General features: G+C 38.1%; 1 protein-coding gene and 1 pseudogene across 2 annotated transcripts; both read left to right on the top strand.

Moving 5' to 3' along the window:
• The first annotated feature begins 9932 nt into the window (after positions 1–9932).
• On the top strand, positions 9933–11025 carry LOC118025946 (putative P2Y purinoceptor 10). Its single transcript, XM_035028652.1, has one exon. The coding sequence runs from the start codon at positions 9960–9962 to the stop codon at positions 11001–11003; it is 1044 nt and encodes a 347-aa protein (XP_034884543.1). The 5' UTR covers positions 9933–9959; the 3' UTR covers positions 11004–11025.
• A 905-nt stretch (positions 11026–11930) lies between these two features.
• LOC118025947 lies at positions 11931–13360 on the top strand (annotated as a pseudogene). Its single transcript, XR_004683438.1, has one exon. The product of XR_004683438.1 is annotated as a non-POU domain-containing octamer-binding protein-like (transcript).
• Positions 13361–14759: the final 1399 nt, after the last annotated feature.

The following is a 14759-nucleotide window of genomic DNA, read 5'->3' on the forward strand; positions in this document are numbered from 1 at the left end:
GAAGAAGAAGAAGAAGAAGAAGAAGAAGAAGAAGAAGAAGAAGAAGAGGGTAGCAGGAGGGGAAGAATGAAGGAGGGGGAATTGGAGGGGGAGATGAACCATGAGAGACTATGGACTCTGACAAGCAAACTGAGGGTTCTAGAGGGGAGGGGGTTGGGGGGATGGGTTAGCTTGGTGATGGGTATTAAAGAGGGCACGTTCTGCATGGAGCACTGGGTGTTATACACAAACAATGAATCATGGAACACTACTTAAAAACTAATGATGTAATGTATGGTGATTAACATAACATAATAATAAAAAGAAAAAAGAAAAGAAAAGCTATTATTTTAGGAAGACCTGAAAGCTTTAAATAAAATGAATGGAGTTATTAGGGAAGGCTGAAAGTTTTAAAATAGAATGAATGGAGTTATCTACTTTAAAGCAATTTTAAGGGCCAGAGTCCCTGGAGAATATAAAATAACTATATGACTGTGAAGGGAAACTGGGAAAATCCTGAAAAGGCCTGTGATCAAGCCATGGATGCTTGCAGTGGGATTGACACAGTAAGATTCTCTGCCCACTACTGGTGTAGTCTGTCTTTTAGTGCAGATAGGGGTTTGTCAAGGTATTAGTATTCATGATCCACACCCTAGACATAAGAGCAAATAATGTACTAGTTGGAGATAATAATGTATAAGTAAGAGTTTGATAATTTCTTAGTGGTCAAATGGGAATAAGGACAGTATCTCCCTTCCTTATAGCATTGTCATGAGGATTATATGATATAATATATCTAAAGTGGATGGCACGTAGTAAATGATCAGTAAATTTAATTGTTAGTAAACAGTGATGTTATTGGAGTATAAGTTGCTAGATACATCAGCTATTCCAAGAAAGTTGAAGTCAACAAGGACTGGAGAAGTCAGAGGTACAAGGAACTTAAGCTGGGATTTGAAATGTATTTATATTTCACCTTCTTTCATGACTTAGAAGAAATATACAAAACAAATTAGAATAATAGCACTTCTTGCAGTATTACTATGTAGCAAATACATGCATTACATATATTATTTTGACTCTTTGAATGTACACAACAGTGCTATACATTATAGAGTGGAGGAAGCTGTGGACCAGATAAATTAGGAAATGCAACTGATTTCTGAGCATTGATTTTGTATCCTGTCTCACTGCTGAATTCCTGTATGAGTTCTAATAACTTGGTGGTGGAGTCTTTTTGATTTTCCACATAAAGTATCATGTCATCTGCGAAGAGAGAGAGTTTGACTTCTCTGCCAATTGAATGCATTTTATTTCTTTTTGTTGTCTCTTGCCAAGGAATTCTGGTACTATATTGAGCAATAAATGGTGAGAGTGGGCATCCTTGAGTTCCTGACCTTAAGGGAAAAGCTCTCAGTTTTTCCCCATTGAGAATGATATTCACCGAGGGCTTTTCATAGATGGATTTTATGATATTGAGGTATGTTCCCTCTGTCCCTGTACTTTGGAGAGTTTTAATCAGGAAAGGATGCTATACTTTGCCAAATGCTTTCTCTGTATCAATTTAGAGGATCATATGGTTTTTGTCTTTTATTTTTTTAATGTACTCTATCATGATGATTTGTGAATGCTGAACCACCCTTGTATCCCAGGAATAAATCCCATCTGGTTGTTATGGATAATCCTTTTAATGTGCTATTGGATCCTATTGGCTAAGATCTTATTGAATATTTTAGCTCCCATGTTGGGGGCAGAGATATTTACAATTGTTAGATCTTCTTGTTGAATAGACTCTTTAAGTATGATATAGTGTCCCTCTACATCTCTTACTACAGTCTTTGGTTTAAAATCTGATTTGTCTGATATGAGAATTGCTACCCCAGCTTTCTTTTGAGGTCTGTTGGCATGGTAAATGGTCCTCCATCCCCTTACCTTCACCCTGGAGGTGTCTTTAGGTTCAAATTGAGTCTCTTGTAGATAGCGTATGGATGGGTTCTGCTTTTTTATCCAATCTGAAACCCTGTGTCTCTTGATTGGTGCATTCAGCCTGTTTATGTTGAGAGTAACTATTGAAAGATATGAATTTAGTGCCATTGTATTGCCTATAAGATCTCTGTTTCTGTAGGTTTTCTGTTTCTTTATGGTCTATGTGTCTCTTGGGATTTCTCTTCATTTACAGAATCCCCCTTAATATTTCTTGCAGGGCTGGGTTGGTGGTCACATATTCTTTGTTTCTGCCTGTCCTGAAAGCATTTTATCTCTCCATCTGTTCTGAATGACAATCTTGCTGGGTAAAGTATTCTTGGCTGCATGTTCTTTTCATTTAGTACCCTGAACATGTCCCGCCAGCCCTTTATGGTTTGCCAGGTCCCTGTGGACAGGCCTGATGTTATTCTGATGGTCCTCCCTCTGTGAGTAAGAAATCTCTTCCCCCTAGATGCTCTCAGGATGGCTTCCTTGGCTCTCAGATTTGCAAACTTCACTATTACATGCCAGGGTGTTGATCTATTTTTATTGATTTTGGAAGGGGTCCTCTCTGCTTCTTGGACTCGAATGCTTGTTTCCTTCTCCAGATTAGGGAAGTTCTCAGCTAAGATTTGTTCAAATATACTTTCTAGTCCTCTCTCTCTCTCTCTCCACCCCCTTGGGGATCCCAATAATTCTGACATTGGAGCATTTCCTAGGGTCATTGATCTCTCTAAGTCTATTTTCATGTGCCACTAGCTGCCTATCTCTGTCTTCTTCAGCTTCCTTCCTTTCTATCAGTTTATCTTCTAGATCACTAATTTGTTATTCTGCCTCATTTACCCTGGCTGTTAGAGTTTCTAGTTTAGACTGCATCTTATTCATAGCATTTTTAAGTTTGGCCTCATTAGATCTAATTTCTGCCTGTAGAGATTCTATATTGTCACTAATGCTTTTTTCAAGCCTAGCTATTGACTTCATGATTGCTATCCTGAAGTCTGTCTCTGATATCTTGTTTATATCCATATCCATTAGTTCTGTGGCAGAAATGTTGTCTCTGGTTCTTTTTTTTTGTTCAGAGTTTCTCCTCCTAGTCATTCTATCAGTGGATGTTGAATGAATGGACAGAATTCAAAATATCAACCACGACCCAAGTTAGATGCACCCTAGCAATATCCAGCATGGTCAGATGCCACCACTGAAAAAAACAAAGCCAAAATGAAACACAAGAATAAAAGTAAAAAATTGAAAAATTTAAAAATTTAAAAAATATACTATATATACATGTAATATAAAATAAAAAAATTAAAAAGAGTGGATGGGAAGGGGAGCTATAATCTCTCAGTGTGAACAAAGCAGAGTGTTAGTTCTTGGGTGTATTTTGGTCTGTGTGTTAGAGGACACTACGTCTCAAAATTACTAGAAAAAGTAAAATTTGTATATATAAAAAGGTAAAACTAAGTAGAGTGAAAAACGGGCTAAAATAAAGCATATGTTTACAAAAAATATAGGTATGTAAAAATACAAGTTAAAAAGCGCCTATGAAAACATGAGTTGGTATAATAGACATCTAGTTGAAATGAGAAGGTATAAAGAAGAATACAGCAGTAGAAAACGGCATGAGAAAAGGAAAAAAAAAAAGAAAGAAGAAAGAAAGAAAGAAGAAAGAAAAGAAAAGGAAAGGAAAATTATATCTGAAAAATAAACAAGTTGTGAGGCCACACCTGGAGCTCAATATACAATTTTCTCCTTGTGTTGGGATTTTACAGTCTTATAGGGTCCAAAGGATTGTCATCTACCTATTTTCCAGCCTGTCTTCGGGGAGGGTCCTGCCACTCTGTTTCTCAGGTAATCCTGCCAGTGTGGAGTTGCCCCACCCCCTGTCTGGGGGATGGGCTCAGTGGAGACTGGACTTCGGAGTGTCTTTTGTATCCTGGGGCTTTTCCACACCTCCTCAGGGGATCAGAGCAAAAATGGCCGCTGCCAAACCTCTGGCCCAGAGCAGAAAATTCGGAGTCTGCCCTCTTTAGTAAACTCTGCAGGACAAACAGTCTCAACTTCTGTTTGTGCTGCTGAAAACCGCAGCTTTCTGCAGTGTGTGCTCACAGCTACTTTCCCAGAAGTGTTTTCAGGGGCTCGGGAGTATCTCTGCCCTTTCTGTTTTTAAAACTGTGAGCAACCGTGGGCTCCGGCTTGCACCAGAAGCTCCAAAATCAGGTCCAGTTCTGCCCTAAAGCCCTTTCCCGGCCACTACTGTTCTGCGAGTTTTTGCCCTGTTGCAGGCACTGGTTCCAGATTTTTTTAGGCTGTTCAAGGAAAGAGTGGATATCGACCTGCCTGGTTTGTGGTTTCTGGCGATCCTAGTTGAGAGTCCCTTCGTGTGCTCGCTGACCATAACCTGCTTCCTGGCTCCACTGCTTGGGCACTCTTCCAGTTCAGAAACCCCCTTTTGCTCTGTGGTTCCTTGTATCCCAAGACCACAATGCCCTACCTAGAATTCTGTCTTTTCATTTCCAAGGCCCCCTTCAGGGAGGGGTGTCTCTTACTTGAGCAGATTTCTAAGGGTTTTGATTTTGCTCTCCCATGTTATTAGTTTCCAGGAGTCAGCTTATGGCAGCTCCCTCCCCCTTCTGTTTATCTTCCAGTATCTCCCTGCAGATTCATGACTCTGCCCTTCCTACCTTGCCAAAAGCAGCTGCTTTTCTGCTTCTAGAGATCCAGATATATATTCTTACATCTCAGGTTGATTTTGTGGGTGTTCAAAATGGTTTGATAGATATCCAACTAAATTCAGGGGACCAGTTGAAACAGGGTCCCCTACTCCTCTGCCATCTTGCCTTCCTCAAAAAAAAAAAAAAAAAAAAAAAAAGCTCATCTTTTCATTATAGTATTGAGAAGTATAGAATATTTTTTTGTTTTGTTTTGTTTTGTTTTGTTTGTTTGTTTTGAAAGATAGAGCGTGCCAGTAGGGGGATGGGCAGAGGGAGAGGGAGAGAATCTTAAACAGTCTTCATACCCGGCACAGAGCCGGGTGTGGGGCTCTATCTAAGGACCCTGAGATCATGACCTGAGCCAAAATCAAGAGTCAGACTCTTAACTGACTGAGCCTGACCCAGGCACCCCTAGAAGTTTTTTTTTTTTTTTTTTTTAACATAAGAATCCTGTTTGTTTTCTAAAACCTAAGCATAATGCAATATTTTTGTCATTGTTTCTGTTTTGTTTTACTATCACTTTTTTTCCCCACACAGTCAAGATAGGAGAAATAATTGGATGTAGATAAATAAGCCAGATTTTACTACACAGTTATGAAAGTTAGGTCACAAACTTGTCCATGAGTTTCCTCCTTCAGGTTGGAAAAGAATGTCTGACTATCTTGGTCTATTTGTGCTGTTATAACTAAAAGACTACAGATTGGGTATCTTAAACAATACTTAGTTTTCAGAGTTCTGGAGGTTAGGAAGTCCAAGATCAGGATGTCAGATTTGGTGTCTGTTGAAAGTCCACTTTCTGGCTTATAGATGGCCATCTTCTCACTGGCAGAAGGGGCAAGGGATTTCCCTGGGGCCTCTTTTATAAGACCACTAATCCCTTAAAGACCTAATTACTTCCCAAAGGCTCCACTCCAAACACCATCACGTTTAGGATTAGGTTTCAACATATGACTCTAGGGTGCAATAAACATTCTACATTCAGCCAACAGCATTAATTAAATGATTCACAATATTTGTGTGGCGATAATATACTGGTTTCTCAGATAAAACACAATCCTTGCTGGTATACAGGACAATGTAGTCCCTGGATCTCATGGGAACTTATTAGAAATGTAAATTATTGGGCCCTAACCCAGACTTACTAAATCAGAAACCATGGGTGGGACAGCACTCCAGATGATTCTGAGGCATGCTCAAGTTTGAAAACCACTTTGTTAAGGTGGGAATAATAAATTCTGTCTGGGTTGATTTGTGACTAAGTAAAGTAATTACTGAGTTAGGCCTTAAAGAATGAGTCAAAATTCTGTACACCATAAGTCTTCCTTCAGCTGAAAAGAATTTGATATATTTGGAAAACAAACAGATTTGGCATTGTGATATTATGAGAAAGTATTAGCATTGGAATTTGAAAGAGAATTAGCTTAGGATGTCTTCTTGGAGGATAATTTGGTATTATAGATCAAAAGCCTAGCAATTCCACTTTTAAAAATTTATTCAAAGAAAATAGTTGCTCAAATGTATGAAGATGGGTGTACAAGAATGTTTCACAAGGCATTGTTTCTAATAGTGAAAAATGAGAATCTACCTCAATGTCCACTAGTAAAATAAATTATGGTATATAATTTTGATGAAATTCTAAGTACCCATTAACATGATTATTTATTAATAAATTGATTAATAAAATGATTGCTAATGTCTATTTATTAATGATACTATATTCATAATAATTATGATTGAATACAAACTATAATTATAAAAGAGTATGTGTATATGAGTCAAATTTGGTTAAAATATCTATACATGTATTCATTTATAGGTCTATAGGCATGGGGGAAAATGTAGGTTATACACCAAAATGTTAGCAATGGAAATATTAATGATAGATGTGTATATATTTTGTTTTTCTTTATCTCTATTTTCTAATGTGAAACTGTATTCCTTATATAAAGAAATAACAAAAGGTTAAAAACAACCTAATCTAAGACTGTTAAGCAAATTTTTAGAAAGATTTACTTATTTATTTGAAAGAGAGCGAGAGAAAGAAAGAGAGTGAGAGCACGGGGAGGTGAAGAGAGGAAAAGAATCTCAAGTAGATTCTGGGAGCTGAACATGGATCCCAGCATGGGCTCAATCTCAAGACGCTGGTATCATGACCTGAGCCAAAACCAAGAATCCAACACTTAATCAACTGAGCCACCCAGGCACCCCTGTTAAGCAGATTTTTTACACAATCTTATTATTAGGGACAAAAAATATTAATTCTGCTTTTTAACAACACCGTATTTGTCCTAGAATATTTGGGAAAAAAACCTAATCACTCTTGCTTTAATAGTCCACTGTCAAGGTTACTGTTCTAAAATCTGGCATTAGTTTATTTCTAAAAGTTTGTATTATTATTAGGTAATTACAAAAATATGGGTTTCATCTTAGAAGTTCCTGGAAAAGTAAATATTACTCCGTAGTGGAAGGCAAGAAGATCCTGTGAATGTGGAAAATTTAATCTCCTTGTTTTTGGCCTTGGTAGCCTCATCTATAAGAAGTGTCATGATCAGGAGATCTTGATGGTCCTTAACTGCTCTAATATTCTAGGGATTTCTAATGAATTTAGAAGCCCAACTATTTTCAGAGATCTAAATGAGGAAGTATGGAAGCTAAAAAAATAAAATAAATTAAAACTCTGTAAAATGCCCTTTAAAGGATTCTTCTTCTGATGTTACACAAGATGTTGTTGATACTTCTCTCCTTTAGTATAACTTCTCCCTTAATGGAATTTTAAAAGAAATGTGTTAAATATTTAAAAATATTTGAACATTGGTATACTTATGACACCTGGTGGTCAAATTAAATATCACATCTAAATTCTAATTCCCCAGACACTCCCTTTCTGTCAGTGCGACTCCCCCCACTCCCCCTATTTATCCACTCATCATGCATTCAAGTCATTCACTTAACAAACACTTAGTGGATCCCTAATATGTTCAAAACATTTTAGGAGACACTTTATTATGGAGGAAAGAAAGTAGTAAGAGAATGAGTCTTTGATATGTAAGAGATTGCAATCTATTTAGAGGAACAAAAGAGACTCCATGCAAAGGTAATAACCACAGCACGTTGTTAAGTGTATTAAATGCATTCTCACTAGAAAAATGATCAGAACTATGGACTGTGAGGCCATAGAAGTGACTTCTGGTTTGGAGAGTTCAAGAAAGTCTTCTTGTAGGAGGTGAAGCTTGTCTTTCTTGGGACCTCAGTTTCCTCAGCTGTAAAACAGTGGTAATGTTATATTGTTGCATAAGATTGCTGTGAGGGACAAATTGAGAGAGTGTATACAAAGTACTTAGCATAACACCTCATCCAAGTAGGCATTCAGTGATTTTTAATTATTATTATAACAAAACCAAAGATGATCAGGGAAAACTTCATGTATGTTAACTATTTTCTAAATTTTATTTCAAGAATAATTCTGGTTTAAAAAAAAAAGGATAATCCTGGTTCACGTTTACATGGCTTTTTATTTAAACTGAGTACACAGAATACAAGATCAATTATTTTAGTTAGTTCAGTGGGGAAACAAACAGACCACAAAAACAGATAGTGTTGGCTCAATTTACAGTTTGCTAGACTAACTGGCTGATTTAGCAAAATAGTCAACTCTGTGGAAAATAACATTCAAAGTAGTTGTTTACTTGAGTGAGCTGGTTGACTGCAATGAACTTTCAGTAAATACAGTCTATCTGAAAGCACCATGTAGTCAGTCTAAAGGCATCAAATAGATGATTTGGCACTGTATAGGCTGTGTGTGTGTTGACTGAGTTTTTACAATTTCAATTAGTTGTATTTTGGGTTGAATAAGCACTGTCTTAGACTTTATATTGCTTTCAATAGTTAATGTTAAGTGTGTCTCAATTTCCCTTTAATTCCATAAAATGTGAAACAAACTAACTGCCTTTGCAAGCAATAAAAAGTACAAGGGAATATTAAAATTCTATTTAGCCTTTTGTTTCTACAATCAAAGGCATGCTATATTTCCCGAGAATATCAAACGTTTGAGTAAACTGTCATTTTCAAAGGTTAAAATAAGCTGTTTTATAGTGGTTTTGGGCCCAAAGCAATAATGATCTGATCCAAAAGAAAACCAAGAAGTGGGACTCTGCATTTTAGGGGTGAATTTAGGGGTGAACCTGGATAAAGGAAGAGACAGGATTGCTGTCTTCAGATATTTAAAGAGTTTCATGTGCAACAGGGGGTAAACTTTACTTGACATTGATAGGCAGAACTAGGTTAAAATGACAGGGATACAGATTTTAACTCACTAGAAGGAAGAACTCTTTAACAATTATGATTGTTAAAAATGTAACAATTCAAAATTAATAACTTTTCACTCAACTTGCCTCAAGATCTGAATTAGAGATAGCTCTTTTTGCTGTAACTACCACTAGATACCTTCTAGTTTTTCACATACTCTGGTAGTTGTTTGAAATGGTAGCAAGGATAGTCTCAATAAATGTGAATGTCTGAAGCTGACATAATTCTGTTAATAAACACAGATCTTTAAAGCTACAGAATCTTCAAGAAAAGTGTCATGACATACAAGCAGGACTAACTTTGCCCTCAGCCAAATTCTGAAGGAGCTAAAGTTTATCTGCATTGCAACATTTTTTCCAAGTTTCCATCCTTTCAAGGACTGGTGACCTGCCAGCCCTTCCCAGGCCCTTATCTTGTGTTTCATTCCCAAAGGTTCACAGACTCATCTCAGCAGTCACCTAAACCCTGATAAGGTTGCAATTTAAAATTGATTCAGTTTTAGTCTTTTCCAGCATTAATGATTGGAAACTCAGCTAGATCTCAAACTTTGAAAATGCAGATGGAGACAACTGTAATACTGAAATATAGAAACCCAGAAAAGTGTTGGAATGTATGTCTGGGTAAATTTTCCAGTAAGGTCTTGCTTGTTGGCCACCTCTATAAGTTTGATTACTCCCTCTGACTACTAAGGGGAAAACCTGACTAAGGTTTTAGTTTAGGGGAAAACCAAGACTAAGGCCTTGATTTCTAAAAATATGCTCCACAATGCTGTTATACATTTGTAGATTGCCATGATATTTTCAGTTTAGTTTTCATAAAAAATACCTTTTGAATTTGTGAAAGTTCACACTTGAATACTTGAATACTTTTTTGGCAGGACACAAATATATTTGTATACCCAAATATAAACTGGCATGCCCTTGACCCTATTTTTACTCTATTTTCTGCAGAAATCATCACTCTAATGCTTTCCTTAAGGAAGGAACATACATCCTCAAGATGGGAAGTAACAGCACAAACAGTGTAAGAACAAAGTGCACTGATCTTCAAGTGTCATTTCAGTACTCTCTCTATGCAACCACTTACATCCTCATATTCATCCCTGGTCTTCTGGCCAACAGTGTAGCCTTGTGGGTTCTGTGCCGCTTCATCAGCAAGAAAAATAAAGCCATCATTTTCATGATCAACCTCTCTGTGGCTGACCTTGCTCACGTGCTGTCCTTACCCCTCCGGATTTACTATTACATCAGCCACCACTGGCCCTTCCAGAAGGCCCTTTGCCTGCTGTGCTTCTACCTGAAGTATCTCAACATGTATGCCAGCATTTATTTCCTGACGTGCATCAGCCTTCAGAGATGTTACTTTCTCCTCAAGCCCTTTAGGGCCAGAAACTGGAAGCGTAGGTATGATGTGGGCATCAGTGCTGCCATCTGGATCATTGTGGGGACTGCCTGTTTGCCACTTCCAATTCTGAGAAGTTCTGGCTTAACCAACAACACTGAATCCTGCTTTGCCGATTTAGGATTTCAACACATTAGCATGGCTTCCTCCATTGGCATGATAACTGTAGCTGAACTTGGAGGGTTTTTTTTACCTGTTGTAATTATTACTTATTGCACATGGAAAACAAGAAAATCTTTACAAGAATTCCAAGTTCCCCCTCAGAATACCAAAGAGAGAAAAAAGGCTTTGTGGATGGTCCTGATGTGTGCAGTGGTGTTCATTGTGTGTTTCACTCCTTACCACTTCAACTTCCCATTCTTTATGATGGTGAAACAACATGTCTTTTCAAACTGTTCCTTTATTAAGAGCACCGTATGTTTTCACATCATTTCTCTATGTCTTGCAAATCTGAATTGCTGTCTTGATCCCATTGTATATTATTTTATGACCTCAGAATTCCGTGATAGGTTTTTGGAACACAGTGGTTTGGCTCTTCAGTCATGTGTGAGATGCAAAGACAGTGCTTTAGAAATTCATCACAGGAAGGAGGATCTTCAAACTATCTCCCTTGAAATTTTGAATGATTCCAAGACATTGTAATCAAATTACTAGCTAGAATAATCTATGTTCTCTATCAGTTTAGCTATGTCACCTTGAAGATTTTTCTTAAAAAAAAAAAATTGTATTTTGAGTGCCTTAACAAAACATGGCCTCCTTCCTTTCAACCTCAAAATGATCCCTCTGAAGGAATTATTCATGACTGTATTTTCTATCCAAATGGAAACATACTGTTCTATGGAGCATATAATAAAATATCTTTCTTTACAGAACGTAATAAGCAACAGAATAAATTGCACAGCTCTTCCTCAGCAGTGGGTCCAATGTTTTCACTTTGTCCTGCAAGAAACAAAAAGTAAATTGAAAATAAGTGGACATAGGTGAATTGTCCAATCATTCAAAAATGCACAGGAGAACAATATGATCCTAGCTTTATTTAGAAAATATATACTACTTGAGTAAAATAGACTAAAGAGGAAAGAGTTTTTAATATTAATAGGAGTAGTGGGAATTAATATCCATATAACTTGGAATATCTATCAGCATTTTCTTTTGTCCCCCTGGGTAAACAAACAATTCAGACTCATCCCAAATATCTCAAAAGTATCATGAGATTCACACACAACACATACACCTTAAACACAGAAGAGAGCTGTGTTCTAACATATTTCATAAACTTCAGAGTTTCAAGGTTTGCAGTGAAAGCTCTTTGCTTGAAAGTCTAAGAGTGTGTGATATGATGCTTACTTTTATATATTGGCACTCATTAAGAAAATATTTTGTTATATTTGTACATTAAAATCAATTGTGCAATGATCTTTCTACATTAATTCCTCTATATACAACCTCAGTCACAACTTTGCTTGATAGATTTTAAATAAAGAGTTAATAAAGTACCACACACATTTTTTTCTTGGGACTGCAGAGGCTGTATAGTGTTGCCGTTACTCTGAGGAGAGAACAGTCGGTAGAGGGGTGCAAAAATGCAGAACAATAAAACCTTTAACTTGGAGAAGCAAAACCATACTCCAAGGAAGCATCATCGGCATCACCACCAGCAGCACCTCTAGCAGCAACAGCAGCCACCACCGCCACCAATACCTGCAAGTGGGCAACATGCCAGCAGCCAAAATGAAGGCTTGACTATTGACCTGAAGAATTTTAGGAAACCAGGAAAGAAGACCTTCACCCAACGTAGCCGGCTCTCTGTGGGCAATCTTCCTCCTGACATCACTGAGGAGGAGATGAGGAAACTATTTGAGAAATACGGGAAAGCAGGGGAAGTCTTCATTCATAAGGTTAAGGGCTTTGGCTTTATCCACTTGGAAACATGAACCCTAGCGGAAATTGCCAAAGTAGAACTGGACAACATGTCACTCCATGGAAAGCAGCTGCGTGTGCTCTTTGCCTGCCATAGTGCATCCCTTACAGTCCAAAACCTTCCTCAGTATGTTTCCAATGAACTTCTGGAGGAAGCCTTTCCGGTGTTTGGCCAGGTGGAAAGGGCTGTAGTCATCGTGGATGATCGAGGAAGGCCCTCAGGAAAAAGCATTGTTGAATTTTCAGGGAAGCCAGCTGCTCGGAAAGCTCTGGACAGGTGCAGTGAAGGCTCCTTCCTGCTAACCACATTTCCTCGGCCTGTGACTGTGGAGCCCATGGACCAGTTGGATGATGAAGAGGGACTTCCAGAGAAGCTGGTTAAAAAGAACCAGCAATTTCACAAGGAGGGAGAGCAGCCACCCAGATTTGCAAAGCCTGGTTCCTTTGAGTATGAGTATGCCATGCACTGGAAGGCATTCATTGAGATGGAGAAGCAGCAGCAGGACCAAGTGGACCACAGCATCAAGGAAGCTTGTGAGAAGCTGGAGATGGAGATGGAGGCTGCTCGCCATGAGCACCAGGTCATGCTAATGAGACAGGATTTGATGAGTCGTCAAGAAAAACTTTGGAGGATAGAAGAGCTGCACAACCAAGAAGTGCAAAAACGAAAACAACTGGAGTTCAACCAGGAGGAGGAACGCAGGCGCCGTGAGGAAGAGATGCGGTGGCAACAGGAAGAAATGATGCAGTGACAGCAGGAAGGATTCAAGGGAACATGCCCTGATGCAAGAGATCAGGAGATGTGGATGGGCCAGATGGCTATGGGAGGTGCTATGGGCATAAACAGAGACGCCATGCCCCCTGCTCCAGTGCCAACAGGTACCCCAGCTCCTCCAGGAACTGCCACTCTGATGCCAGATGGAACCTTGGGATTGACCCCACCAACAACTGAATGCTTTGGCCAAGCTGCTACAATGGAAGGAATTGGGGCAATTGGTGGAACCCCTCCTGCATTCAACCATGCAGCTCCTGGAGCTGAATTTGCTCCAAACAAATGTAGCTGATACTAATAAAAATTTCAATGTCTAGTTTCCCAAAAAACCTTAAAATAAGGACCCTTTTTGGACTAGCCAGAATTCTGCCCTGGAAAAGTGCTAGGGATTCCTCCCAATAGTTAGGTCTTCCTTGCCTGTACTACTCTGAGGGAGTTTGCTGGAGGCTGAGGGCAAGAGAGGGGTGATATTTAACAAATCAGTTCTTTGTGGTATATCATTTAACAAATTGATTTTGTGTGGTGCATTCCTGAAGTCTCATGTGATTGCTGAGGGCCTGTGAAGGGGGCTGGAAACCATGGCAAAATGGATCCAGTTAGAGCCCCCATTAATCTTGATCATTCCATTCTTTGTCCATCCTGTTCTATTTGGTTCCTTATTATACCCTCCAAACCCCAGAGACACTGCCACATACACCACAAAAATAAGCATCCCCCAATGACCTTAGTCCCATTGTTCCATTCACTCGCAGATGGGAATTCAGGCAAATGTCCACAGAGGTCACAGACAACATACATAAGGTTCTGTTATATCCCATATATTAGCCCTTCATGTCCCAAGGAAGACATTTTCTCTTAGAGATTTTCATTTTAGTGTATCTTTAAAAAAAAATCTTGTGTTAAGTTGCCTCCATATTTTTTTCTTGGGTTAGGACAACCCAGGAATGGCCCTTTTGTGTCTATGATGTTGCTGTTCACAGCTTTTCTTGATAGGCCTAGTACAATCTTGGGAACAGGGTTGCTGTATGCTGAAGGTTGGACGGTAGCTCTTAGCCTTGCCTATCTTAGGTAGTTATGCTGTGCATTTTTTTTTTATTGGTGTACCATGTTTGATTTGTCCCTGATATCTTTGGAGCTTTTCTGAGAAATGGAGCAGTAATACAGCATTAACTTATTAAAATACATTTTAAGCCTTAAAAAAAAAAAAAGTATCACACATGTAGTTTTTCAGTTAGACCTCATTCTCACAAGTAAAGACATATATAAAGAGAATATTGGTGAATTGAATATTATTATGAATGCAGAATGAAAAATTGCTATTTTTTAAATCTTTGTGGTGAAATAATTTTGTAATCCAAATCACTAACATTGAAAAAATGTGAAACTTAAAATTTCATATATTGGCTTTCATTAAAATGGTATTTTATAAAGCAGTAGTCAGGTTTATAAAATTATAAAGACTTATTTTCTTGTCTTTATAAGGTTGGAAATTCACAAACTGTTTTATTTGTGTGAATTTTTTTTTGTAATAGTGATTGCCTATTAGAACAGTGACAGATAATAACATTTGCTACAGTGTTGGGAAAATAGAGTAAAACCTAATGTATAAACTTGTCAAAGCACTATGTTGTACACATGAAACTAATGAAACATTGTGTATCAACTACACTCAAATAAAAAAAATAATTAAAAAAAATAGGAAAGTG

Source organism: Mirounga leonina, unplaced genomic scaffold (assembly GCF_011800145.1).
Source record: "Mirounga leonina isolate KUSES-001 unplaced genomic scaffold, KU_Mleo_1.0 Mir_204, whole genome shotgun sequence".
Taxonomy (NCBI): domain Eukaryota; kingdom Metazoa; phylum Chordata; class Mammalia; order Carnivora; family Phocidae; genus Mirounga; species Mirounga leonina.

What these genes read in the sequence shown, in the direction of transcription:
- LOC118025946 (XM_035028652.1), top strand. Translation starts at nt 9,960, where the DNA reads ATGGGAAGTAACAGCACAAACAGTGTAAGAACAAAGTGCACTGATCTT.